The 13,169-nt window shown below is 38.0% G+C and overlaps 1 protein-coding gene across 1 annotated transcript in view; it reads left to right on the top strand.

The window, feature by feature from the left end:
• The window catches only part of LOC124798180 (collagen alpha-2(IV) chain), a 277,057-nt gene that overhangs the window by 125,082 nt on the left and 138,806 nt on the right, over positions 1-13,169 (top strand). The window contains exons 2-8 of the mRNA XM_047261466.1: positions 1,308-1,472; positions 1,949-2,083; positions 2,605-2,712; positions 3,029-3,250; positions 3,793-3,987; positions 11,179-11,295; positions 12,656-12,820. Coding sequence (XP_047117422.1) covers positions 1,308-1,472; positions 1,949-2,083; positions 2,605-2,712; positions 3,029-3,250; positions 3,793-3,987; positions 11,179-11,295; positions 12,656-12,820 — 1,107 coding nt within the window. The remainder of the gene's footprint in view (positions 1-1,307; positions 1,473-1,948; positions 2,084-2,604; positions 2,713-3,028; positions 3,251-3,792; positions 3,988-11,178; positions 11,296-12,655; positions 12,821-13,169) is intronic.

A 13,169-nucleotide genomic window follows, 5' to 3' on the forward strand; every position in this document is an offset into this window, starting at 1 on the left:
ACCAGTCACTACCCTTGATGAACTGTGGTATCGTGTTGAAGTTGCATGGGCAGCTGTACCTGTACACGCCATCCAAGCTCTGTTTGACTCAATGCCCAGGCGTATCAAGGCTGTTATTACGGCCGGAGGTGGTTGTTCTAGGTACTGATTTCTCAGGATCTATGCACCCAAATTGCGTGAAAATGTAATCGCAAGTCAGTTCTAGTATAATATATTTGTTTAATGAATGCCCATTTATCATGTGTATTTCTTCTTGGTGTAGCAATTTTAATGGCCAGTAGTGTATGAGAGTTGTGCCTTAAGCATGATTATTGAATGAAAGTAATTGAAATGGGTGTTTATAAGGTTTGGTGTCATTTTTGTGTTGTATGACAATGAGACAAGAGCGAGAGTGCAATCCAGTGCCAGCCTTATGAATAGCACTGTGGGGACTGCAAGGCTTAACATTCCCATCTTATAGACAGACCACCATAGAAAACCTCAAGAACCATCATTCAGACAGCCAGTAGAGTGTGCACTGGCAAAATTAGGCAATTAATGGTTCATACTCAGGTCACAAGCAGTCATTCTTTTCACACTCCATTCACGAATGGAATGGGAAGGACACTAAATATGGTAGAATAAAAAGTATTCCTTTTCATGATCTTCTCAGTGATTCACAGAGTATTGATGTAGATGTACTCAACTTTCTTCCAATATGTCATTGTGACAGTCTGGTATTAGAAAAGGCATATGGTGAGACTCATGAACATAAAATCTGTCATGAAAGTGGAATAATGTTGGTATGATTTAGGCTTTCTTTCATTTGAATATCAACTAATATTTTTCTGGTAAATGTTATTTTTCTCCCACTACAGCATATGAATAACTAAAACACAGACCAGTAAATTTCCATAGTTTGTGTCATTCGGTCATGTGCTGCTACTCACTCAAAACTGAGACAGTTCTCATATTTCTCACAGAGACAAGTAACAGGCATGATGTGCAGTTTTCTGCAGGAACATGTTATTTATTTGACTCAATGAGTTTTTTACATGACCGATTATGTATGGTAGCAGTGTCTCCTATTAAATATAGGAAGACACCTACTGATGCATCTAGTCTAACTTAGTTAAATAAACTACTGTCATGCATCTAAATTTTGTCACAGAATTTGTCACAGAATTATCTGTTGCAACAGGCAGTATTTCTCTTTAAGACTGTTTATTTTGTTCAGTAACTTTTGTTGAATTTATTACTTTTTATGCATCAACTAAATTTATTGACATAAAATTTCTGAAACTAAGTATCTACTAACTTCTTTTCAGGACTACTTTCCACCTTCCTACAATAGAACTTATGGTCTATATGGAAGAACGGATTCAGGTAGTAGACCACCCAGCAATTATGAAATTGTTCCTAGCAACCCGAGGGGTAACTGTACGCCATCTACGAACTGCATACCGAAATGTTTCGCTGAGAAAGGATCAAGGGTAAGAAGTTATTAATAACAGTTTTTTAAGCACATCTGAAAGTTCTTCTCATTTTTGCTATCTGAATACAATGCTTTAGTAGCAACTAGGCAGATAATGTGGTAAAATAAAAATTCACATCATTACACACCATATGAGAATATGTCAAACTTAATTTTTGTTTTTAGGTTTATGAAGTTTGCTTGGAATTTACTTTATTGCAGTGAATCTTGTGACTAATATAACAAACATAAAATACGTGTCTTTTTTCCACTTTTTTCCAGTATAAATCTTGCACACTGCAATAACTCACTTAATTATTTGTTCTTATACTTTACTTTTTATTTATTGTAATTATGTAATTATCATAATTTAGGCAATTTAGTTTATACGCATGGAGACAGTAGTAGTATTAGAGTTGGTGACAATGATTAGTTTGTTTGAATTTCTGAAAGTACTGAACTTTTGTACCATTGCCATTATACTTTAAATTCTAGGGTCCTCCAGGCCTTCCTGGTATTCCAGGACTGCAAGGTCAGCAGGGACATCCTGGAATGGAAGGTCCTCCTGGGCCTAAAGGAGACAAAGGGGAACCTGGACCACAAGGACCTCGTGGGTTGAAAGGTGACAGGGTATGTTAGTATTTCTAAATTATTGAATTGTCTTAAAGTGTCGAGTATTTTCTAACTTTATTTTATTGGTGAGAAAGCACTGCTGTAAAACTGAAGCTTAGCTAATGATAGCCATAAATAGACACATGTTTTCAGCCATATTACATTTAGAGTCAGTCAAAAATAAATTAAAAGAGGATAAAAAAAGCAAGAAGAATGTAATCACTTAATGAAAAGTATAGCAGAGAGAAAATATATACTGAACAAATTAATTGTAATGAACATGGATTTCCAGAATATTTCAGTGAATACTGTAATGTATTTTGGAAAGGTAATGTGACAGGAGATATAATGCAAGCTCTTCTAAATTATTAATTTTTTGTACAAGACATCTTCTTTTACAGAAAAATTGTGAATGAGATCTTGGGAAATGAAAATATTTTTGATAAGGTGGAAACGTCATTTTTGTTCCAGTTCAAAATAATTAAAAAATCTGCATATATTATAATCAACTATTTCATTTTTTCCATGAATTTTTGCAGGGGAAAATGGGGATGCCAGGATTTCCTGGAACCAATGGTGTTCCTGGGCAACAGGGCTTCCCAGGTCCTCCAGGTCTTCCGGGTGTTGATGGTTGCAATGGGACAGATGTAAGTATTGTTGGATATACAATCTGTAATAAAATTAATTTTTAAAATGCCCTGTTTGGTAAGTGCTCATGTCTTTTGCAATTCTTCAATTAAATAAATTGCTGTCATTCCTCTTGCGAAATGCAGAAATTATGTGGTGGGCAATCATAAAGGAATTTTGAATCACTTACAGATGTATATTTCTCTATAGAGTAGGCAATAATGTTTGCGATATTGATAGAAAATGCTTTAACTATTCTCCTTGCTGTGAGAATTTTTGAATTGTTTCCAGATTAATTAAGGTGTAAATATAAAATTTACTTTTTCTGTTTTACAGGGGGCCCAAGGACCACCTGGTTACCCTGGACAATCCGGTCCGCGTGGTATCCCCGGTCTTCCAGGTTCTAAGGGTGAGAAGGGAGAGCCAGCGTATGCTGGCCTGTTTCCTAAAGGCCAGAAAGGTGAACCGGGCCTTGATGGAGTTAGAGGTGTACAAGGTCTCCCTGGGAGTCCTGGACCATCTGGTTTTCCTGGAATTAAGGGAGAGGTGGGCCCTATGGTAAGTGATTCCAAACATCAAGTGGCTGCTAAGAAATATGCCAAATATAGTATGCACTAATAATACACCTTTAGAAAATTTAAATTCAGGTTTTAAGTTTTCTTTTGTTGTGTTTTTATTTTCACTGTGTCTAGTAGAAATGTATTTATTTTTAAACATACACTTATTTCCAGATACACAACTTGGTCATTACAAGCTCTCTCTTCTGAAATGTCAGATTCCTTATTTCTTTCATTTTGATGATTAACTTTAACACTAGTGCAGCCCATGTGCAGTTAATAAAAATATTTTTTTTTATCATAGATGGCCTTTTCAGATACATTTTCTCTTCTTAATGTATGTGCTGTTACTGTTCAGGGCATTATAAAGTGACCCTGTAAGGCATATAGTTTTTTCTGAATGATTCGACATTGATGTTGCTCACCAGCGTAGTTTAGTGATCAGTTACAAATACTCTGGCATTTTAATATAATCTTTCATTACAGTAAATTAAGATTCAAAATTATAGAAATTGAGCCAATGTGTATATGATCCTGTTTCAGGGTCCTAGGGGACCACCTGGTGCCAAAGGTGAGAAGGGAAACATTGGACTTGGTTTTGAAGGTCAAAAAGGTGATAAAGGTCAAAAAGGTGAACGTGGTCCAACTGGAAGACCAGCAGTACTTCCCTTTGATGAAGAAGGCCCATCAGGAGTAGTGGTTGGACCAAAAGGAGAACCAGGAGAGATGGGAGAAAGGGTAATAAAAATGTAAAATTGCAATTACTGTGAAATATTATGATCATGGAATATTTCAGGATGGAAAATCAAACAAAAGTTTTGAAAGTCAACCATCAGCCTGCACCTGATTGATGGGTGGCATTTACTCAGATATAAATTTCGTTAGTGCTTTTTATAGAGTATGTGCACACTCAGGAACTTGATTTATTCTGACTATTCCTGTCAGTGCAAATAGTAATCAGTTACCTCAAGGACACGAATCTGATGAATGCTGACAATTTTTATATCAGTTGTTTGAATGTGTACTGTTTTGTATTTTGCCTTTCATTTTTTGTCATAACCACTTCCCTCCAGTGATGTGGCTCAAAAGGCATGAAAACCAATCTCTGTTTTCAGATAAGTTATGTATTTGAATAAATAAGAAAAACAATACTCCACATAGTATAGCTGTATTTTAACATTTTACATAAAGTCAATCTTGTTATACATATTCAAGACTCAGAATGACTTCAAAAATATACTCAGAGGAAACCACTCACTAAATAGCGTAACTATTGAGTTGTTGATAAGCACACACAGAAGTGGGAGAAATGTTGTTAGCTTTTGGAAGAACCATTGACAAAAGAGTACACAGACACACACATATGCACACATATGCCTATGTCTCTACATTGTGCCAGTTAGACACACAATACTGGGATTACAATTCAGCAGACGTACTAGGTTGGGGTGCATAAAGGAAGGAAGAGTGGTAAGCAAGAAGAGGGGTTGGGGATGGATAGCTAACAACTCAGGAGGAAGTGGCAAGTGTGCTGACTAGGAAGGAGGGAGGGAGGGGTGACATGGGAATGGGCTAGGCATGTGATACACAGGTCCAGAGCAGGTGAGGTATGGTACATGGTGACGATGACATGGAAGTGTGGACTGGAAGGGGATGACAGGACAGATGAAGTGGAGACCTGGCCAGAGGGTGTGGGAAGAGTGGGTTAGTGATGTTTGAGGCCAGGAGGATTATGGGAACAAAGGATGTGTTGCAACAATAACTCCCATCTACATAGTTCCGGTGCTGGAGGGAAGGAACCAGGTGGCACAGGTTGTGAAGTAGCCATTGAACTCGATTGAACTTGAGCACGTTTTGCTCAGCAGTTGCTGGTGGGTGGTCAACTTTGTTCTTGGCCACAGCTTGGCAGTGACCATTCATTCTGGTGGGCAGCTAGTTGGTTGTCATGCAAACATAAAAAGCTATGCACAGATTCGAGCAGAATTTGTATATGGACCAGGATGATGTGTAGGTTGAGTGGGCTACGGAATACGACTAAAGCAGGTGTAGAAAGGATCTTGGGTAGGATGTCCCTCATTTCTGGTCATGATAACAAATACTAAAAGCCATGGCAGAGTATATGGTTGAGTTGTTCCAGTCCAGGGTGACTGGATGAAGATATGGGTGTACATTTGTACCTCATTCTTGAATGTGGTTGAAGAATTAGGTTTGTGTGAGGATCTGTCACAAGAAGTCTGTTTGTGGACTAGGTTTGGTGGGAGTGGATGGGGAAGAGAGATGGAGGGGTAGTGGCTGTCTGTGAAAGGCCTCATCAGACCTTAAGCATATTGAGCCATGAAATTCTCATCACTGTTAAAATGCTGTTCACAGGCAACTAGGCTGTATTGCAGGGGCATAGGTGTGTGGGTTTTTTTGTGTGTGTATTTGTACTCTAGCTTATCAAAGGATTCGTTCTGAAAGCTAGTAAGTTTTCATTCTCTTTTTTCTGTGAATATTTGACAACTCAATGCTATTCAGTGACTGATTTTTTTTACTCCTATATTAATTACATTCTGCCAGAACTTTCCTTACTATATCCACAACAATTACTGATATTTGCTGAACACAAAATTTATACATTGGAATTATTTTCACAGAAATTACCATTTTACATTGAGCATTTGGTATTTACACATTGTCTTTTGTTTACCATAGAGAAATAACAAAGAGCTCTCTCTCTCTCTCTCTCTCTCTCTCACACACACACACACACACACACACACACACACACACACACACACACACACACACACACACCAAATGTACGTTCATGTGGCCTCAATGATAGATGCACATAATATAAAAAAAGGCTTTAGGCTTTAATCAGATATGACATTTGTGAAAACACAATTAGGTGGGTTGTGCTATGTGTGGAAGTAATGAATAATATTATGAAAAGGAAAGTTGCTACTCACCATTAGCGGAGGTGCTGAGTCGCAGATAGGCACAACAAAAAGACTGTCACAAATAAAGCTTTTAGTCATCAAGACCATTGTCAACAATATACGACACACACACACACACACACACACACACACACACACACACACACACACACATACACATGACTGCAGTCTCAGGCAACTGAAACCACACTGTGAGCAGCAGCACCAGTGCATGATGGGAGTGGTGACTGGGTGGGGGTAAGGAGGAGGCTGGGGTGGGAAGGTGGAGGGGTAGTATAGTGGGGGTGGCGGATGATGAAGTGCTGCATGTTAGACGGAGGGCAGGGGAGTGGCATGACTGGCCACCCACGAACTGTGGCCAAGAAACAAGTGGACCACCCTGTTGCTGAACACCCTGCGCAAACATGACATCCTTCATTTCAATGACTGATTCACAGCCTGTGCCATGTGGAACCTTCTCACCGACATCAGCTTTTCTGAATTGTGCTGGTGGGAACTTTCCCTGCAATACATCCTACGTTCCCATAACCCTCTTGGCCACAACCTTCGTTAGTCAGTGTCCTCACCCATCCAGCTTCTTCCTTGTTGCCATTCCAGCACTACATAGCTATCATTCCATCATCACACCCAGTCTTTTTACTTCTCTCCTTTTCCATTACTCCCTCCCCCTCGCCCTCCCCCTCCCCCCCTCTCCTCTGCCCTCCATCTAACCTGCAGCACTTCACTGTCTGCCACCCCCACTATACCATCCCTCCCAGTCCCCACCCCAGCCTCCTCCTTACCCCCATCCAGTAGCCACTCCCATCATGCACTGGTGCTGCTGCTTGCAGTGTGGGTTCGGTTGTCTGAGACTGCAGTTGTGTGTGTGAGGTGTGTTTGTGTGAGTGTGTATGTATTTGTGTCTGTTGTCTATTGCTGACAAAGACTTTAATGGCATTGCTGACGAAGACCTTAATGGCTGAAAGCTTTATTTGTGACAGTCTTTTTGTTGTGCCTATCAGCAACTCAGCATCTCTGCTATATGGTGAATAGCAACTTTCGTTTTCATAGTATTGTTACATTCCATCCTCAATGTTCCATTGTTTGAAGTAATGAATAACCATTTTTATAGGTCCATGTGTGGTAAAATGAGAAATACGTCAAACAGAGTTACTACATTAGAAAGCATGTCAAGACATACTTTATGGAATATTGAAGTAGAACATACTTATAACTGCTTGTGTATTCTGTTCAAACACTGCGAATGATGGATAACAAATTGATGATACGATTTTCTTCTGTATTTTATTTATTTATTTATTATGTGGCTGGGACTCAAGTATGAGGGCTCTGCAAAAACTTCTGAAACTTCATCCACAAATTTTTTCTATGTTTATTGTTTACTTATTGTGCATGGTGTCCTTTGAAATACTCTCCTCCACAATTGATAAACCACTCCCAATGCCATTTCACTTCCGGAAACAGTCTTGGCGCACCTCTTGCTGGATCGCAAGAAGTGCCATCTGCAAATTTCCTTTTATCTCATCTATCATTCCAAGTCTTCATCCTTTCAGTTGGGTTTTTGACTTTGGAAACAAAAAAGTCTTCAGCAGTCAGGTCTGGAGAGTATGGAGAATGAGGCAGCACAGTGATTTTGTTTTTTGTGCAATAGTCATGCACCAACAGAGCTGAATGTGCAGGTGCATGATCGTGATACAAGAGCCATGAATTGCCTTGCCACATTTCAGGCTGTTTCCTTGTCATACTTTTTCACTGCTGTCATACTTTATCACTGTCCCAATAGACCATCAGTTAACAGTTTTTCGCTATGGCGTGATTTCAGAATTAACTAAACCTTCACAGTCAAAGAAAACTATCAACATGACTTTGACATTTGACCTGACTTGACGAGCTTTATTTGCTCTTGGAGAACCTTTCCAACCCACTGGGAAGAGAGAACGTTAGTCTCAACAATATAACCATAGATCCAAGTCTCAGCACCAGTTATGATTATCTTAAAGAACAACTTGTTCTCATTTGTGTGATTTGAAAACTCATCACAGATTGTGAGGTGAAGATCTTTCTAGTCATAACTCATGAACAGTGGTATGAATTCAGTGGCAACACAATGCATTCCAAGGTGCTGTGTCAGGATTTCATGGCATGATCCAACTGAAATGTTAATTCTTCTGCATTCTCTCTCACAGTCAGTCTTCAATTGGCATGCACATTTTCTTTGACATTCCTGACATGAGTGTCGTCGGTAAATGTCGAAGGGCATCCTGTGTGAGGGTTGGCTTTAACTTTTGTTTGGCTGTTTCTAAACTGTGTGTATGGCTTAAGTACTCATCACTGTAGGCCTTCTGCATCATTTGGTGTGTCTCTGTAAATGTTTTCTTGAGTTTCATGCAAAATTTAATGCAGACATGTTGCTCTTCTAATTCTGCCCTCTCGAAATTTGCAAACTGTGTGACACAATGTTCTACTCAATACAGCACTGAATAATAACTAACAGATGTACAACAATGAAACTTCTGGCAATTACACATTAAAAACAGGCATATCAGGTATGGCAACCACATGTCACTCCAACACACCTTTGGTCTGAAATTATTAATCTTCCAGAATTTTTTGAACAGATCTCGTATGCTATTTGCTTTTGTATTTGAAACCATTTTCCCAGATTCTAGTCCCTGAATAATACAGCTGTCAAAAGTTTTATGTAAGTGTCCAAGAAACAAGACGAATTCACTCAAGATAGTCATACTGAAGTATTTATTCAATTGAACTTTATGTTTTATTTGTGTTTGCAGATTTTCAAGAGAAAAAAAAATTATTTGTTACATGATTAAATGGTTGTCTGTCAGCTCTCTAAAGTGATAAGAGAATGCTGATTTTATCAAAATGGCAAACTGATTGCAGTAACATATTTTTCAGGCATTACAATCATTTTGAGAAACTTGTTTAGAGAATACTGCTTACAGCTTCTCCTATTAGTTGGTAGTCTTGTATGAATGTTTTGAGAAAAAAAATACTTCTAGGCAGTCCACTAAACTCTTACAGTCCATAAAGAATTAGTTTGGTCATATTTCATATTAATTATCTAGAATTTCAATTATATCCACTGTGGAATAAAATATAGAGCATAAGAATAATACATTAGTTACTTGTCATAGTTATTAAGGTCTTAGAAATCTGTCAGCCAGGTTAAATTTGAACTGTTCACCCATCCATTTTGACATATTTTGAATTGATATCCCATGCTCCATGTGCAACAAATATATTTTAAGAAGGCTCTGAGCAATGATGATTAAAAATCCATACCTTTATTCCTTTTGTTAAGTTCTAGCAAATTTCTGGGGCATGTATATGGTAAGATATGGTGACTTTCATGAGGCTGGAACAATTGCCTAACCAGCATGGGTTCCTGGAGCAGATCTTGTGAAAGAAGGCTCACTCTTTCGAGTCACAAGAGCCAGATCCAGTAAGAAGAGCACTTTGTTTCTCAGGGGAACTCTGCTTCTTAGTTTAAGGAAGTGAATTCATACTTATGAAATATCTGACTTATGAAATATCTGATTCAGTTTATCACTGCACTAGGACTTTCTAGTCATGAAATATCTGATTCAGTTTATCACTGCGCTAAGACCTTCTAGTCAGATAGAACTCAGTGTGTCATTTTGGCAGCAGAGTTTTCATTGGAAATTAAGACAATATCCAGCTTGTCTCAAGTCATTGACGTTCACAATATGCATAAATGTCTTCCTAGACAGTGCCAGCAGCTGAGATTGTTAATAGATGTTGGTACTGTTTATAAAGAGATCTGAAAAAAAATCATTGCAGATTGTAACAACTCAAGAAAAACTGTACTTAGTACATTAAATGATTTTTAATAGAAGTGAATGACACATGTTCCTCATTAACTGACCAAGCCCTTAATATCATTTTGAAAAACAAAGAAAACTGCAGGATAGTTGCTTAATCCACAGTCTTTTATTGGGTACATGACCAGTTTTGGAATAGTTACAGTTACATCATCTGGTTTAAAAAATTAAATCACTTAATAATCTGGGGTCTTCCTCACCCCAAAGTTGTCATGGAACCAATGGTAACTATTCCAAAACTCCAAATCTGGTCATATACCCTATAAAATATTGTGGATTAAGCAACTGTCAGACAAGATTTCATTCACAAAAATTCTCAGTGACCAATTCCTGACTAATCAATCTTGCATATATGTCAAGGATCCCTATCAAGGAGAGAGGGAGGGGGAGACAAAGAGAGAGAGAGAGAGAGAGAGAGAGAGAGAGAGAGAGAGAAATAGGCAGCAAACTGTGTATCTCTCTCGTCAGGTAGTGTAAGTCTTGATGGTAGCTTTTGAAAGGGGTGACACAGTGCCCTATCATGCAATTAATTACCGAGAAAGGAGGAATTAGTTGTCACAACATATCCAAATACAAAAGCAAAAGTTTTGAAAGAAGTGTTATGTTAAGCTGTGGTAAACATTTGTGTGTTGTGTTTCACTGCTATAAAACAGAGCACAGAAATTGTTTGTCTATGTTTCAAAGACCTTCAGCCGAAAGCTCATTTTATCTGCTGAGCTTTCAAAATATGTGGAATAGTTTATGAGTGCTAACATGCCGTGCTGTGCATGCTCCTTCATGACTGCTTACACATATAACTCTAACCGATAAAAAGATATTAATAAAATTCAAGTTAAGACTGCTCAACACCAAACTCTAAGTGGATCTTTAACAATGATGGCAGGCATTATAATCAGAAGTCACTTCGTTTTCTCATGTATTCTTTGTCTTATGAGTTAAAAGTATATATGTTCTTCAATTATAATTATTGTTGTTCGGTAATAATGATACAGCTTTTTGCAAATTCCAAAGGTATTTTATTTCAAAGTACTTACATTTTAAATAAGTAATTGAAATGATTAAACTTCTTTTCAACTGCTAAACTAAAACAAACTTGTTGCTGTTGTTTAATTATGTTTCAGGGGGAACCAGGTCTTCAAGGAATGAAAGGTGAGCAAGGCATGACAGGAGATCAAGGATTTGCTGGTGCAGCAGGTATGAAGGGAGAAAAAGGTTTACCAGGCCCAACAGGGCCACGTGTAAGTAATTTTTATTTCTTATTTATTTAATTCTTCATCCATTTGTAAATTATCTTCACCTAACATGATTTCATTGATTGTGTTTAATTGTTAATAATAATTAAGAGATATGACTTCTTGAAGATGTGATGGAGTTGATATGAAGGGGCTTACTCAAAGCTACTCTCATCTACTTTGTTGATGAAATTGTTAGGTGTACAAACTTGTACAATAACATTCAAAAATATTAGCTTTGTGTTCCTAGTGATAACTTAAGACAAAATTAAGTTTCAGAAATATATTGAAAGGAAACTTTACAATTTGCTATAGAGGTTGTATATAACATAACGTGTGCAGTTAGAATATTTCATATTTTTGAGCATAAACAAAAACAAACAGACACCATCCAAACAGGCCTTGAAGGCCCAATGGTATCAACCAGCCACCATGTTGTTCTGAGCCTTTACGCATCACCAGATGTGGATACAGAGGGCCATGTGGTCAGCATTCCGCTCACCTATCTGTTGTCAGTTTTCGTGACCAATGCCATTGCTTCTCAATCAAGTAGCTCCTCAATTGCAATTGGCCTCACAAGGGTTGAGTGTATCCCACTTGCCAACAACTTTTGGCAGATCCGAATGGTGACCCATCCAAAAGCTAGCCAAGCCTGACAGTGCTTAGCTTCAGTGATTGGACGGGAACTGGTGTTACAATTGCGGCAACCCTGTTGGCTTATGAGCATAAAAGAGCAAATAAAACAGTCTAATTTTGTAAGTGATGGACATTAAACACGAATTTTGATTAACATTTGTCATAACTATGCTAAAAACCAATTTAAGACTGGTTGTTTAGTAACATCATGTATCCAAAGATTGGAGCTTGATCACTTACTTAGAATTTTTCTATCTCTTAAATTGAATGTCACCACTGAAACTACTTTTATGTGTGAAGAAAATCAAGCTGCACAGTGGTTCAGATTCCACATCAAACTATAGGCCTTCATAACTGGCAAATTTACTCAGTTAACATATATGAACACATTGGATGATCTGACAATCATTGAGCAGAAAACTGTAATATGGCAAGCAATTTCAGTTATTTCCATGAATTCTTACCATTTTATAAAATTATTTTTGTCACTACCTAATTTATACATACATTGGTCATTCAGTCTAATAAAATTTATTGTGGGTTATTAGTGTTGTTCATAGCATCTGTGATTTTACACATCATCAACTCTGGTGGGTTTCTCCTCATCTGTGGAGTAAAAGACTGGTCATACATTTGACTGCTTAGAAAATGAGACTCTTTAGGTAATGTCTCTATTAATTTATCATTTGATTTCAACATTTTTGGTTTAGCACATAATTAATGTTCCTAGGGAAGAGATGGATATCCAGGACCACCTGGACCCCAAGGTCAGAAGGGAGACAGGGGATTTGATGGACTGAATGGTTTGGATGGACGACCTGGCCAGAAAGGTGAACCTGGACGGGATGGAACACCTGGTCCTCAGGGTCTGAGAGGACCACAGGGTCCACCAGGAGTAAGTAGTAGCAGTTGTCAAATTCTGAACTTCTCTTGTTTTAAGTAGCTCAACATACTATGTATATTTTTTTCTTTTGGAGATGAGTCCATACTTAAATTCTTTCACATCTCTCTTTGTTACAATTAGGAATTTACGTGAAACATCCTAGCAGATTAAAACTGTGTGTCAGACCAGAAATCAAGCCTAAGACCCTTGTCATTCTGGAAACAGCCCCCTAGGTTGTGGTTGAGACATTTCTCCACAAATTCTTTCTTCCAAGAGTGCTACTAGTGCCACATATGCAGGAGAACATCTGTGAAGTTTGGAAGTGGGAGATGAGGTATTGACAGAAGTGAAGCTTTGAGGG

Source organism: Schistocerca piceifrons, chromosome 5, assembly GCF_021461385.2.
Source record: "Schistocerca piceifrons isolate TAMUIC-IGC-003096 chromosome 5, iqSchPice1.1, whole genome shotgun sequence".
Lineage (NCBI taxonomy): Eukaryota > Metazoa > Arthropoda > Insecta > Orthoptera > Acrididae > Schistocerca > Schistocerca piceifrons.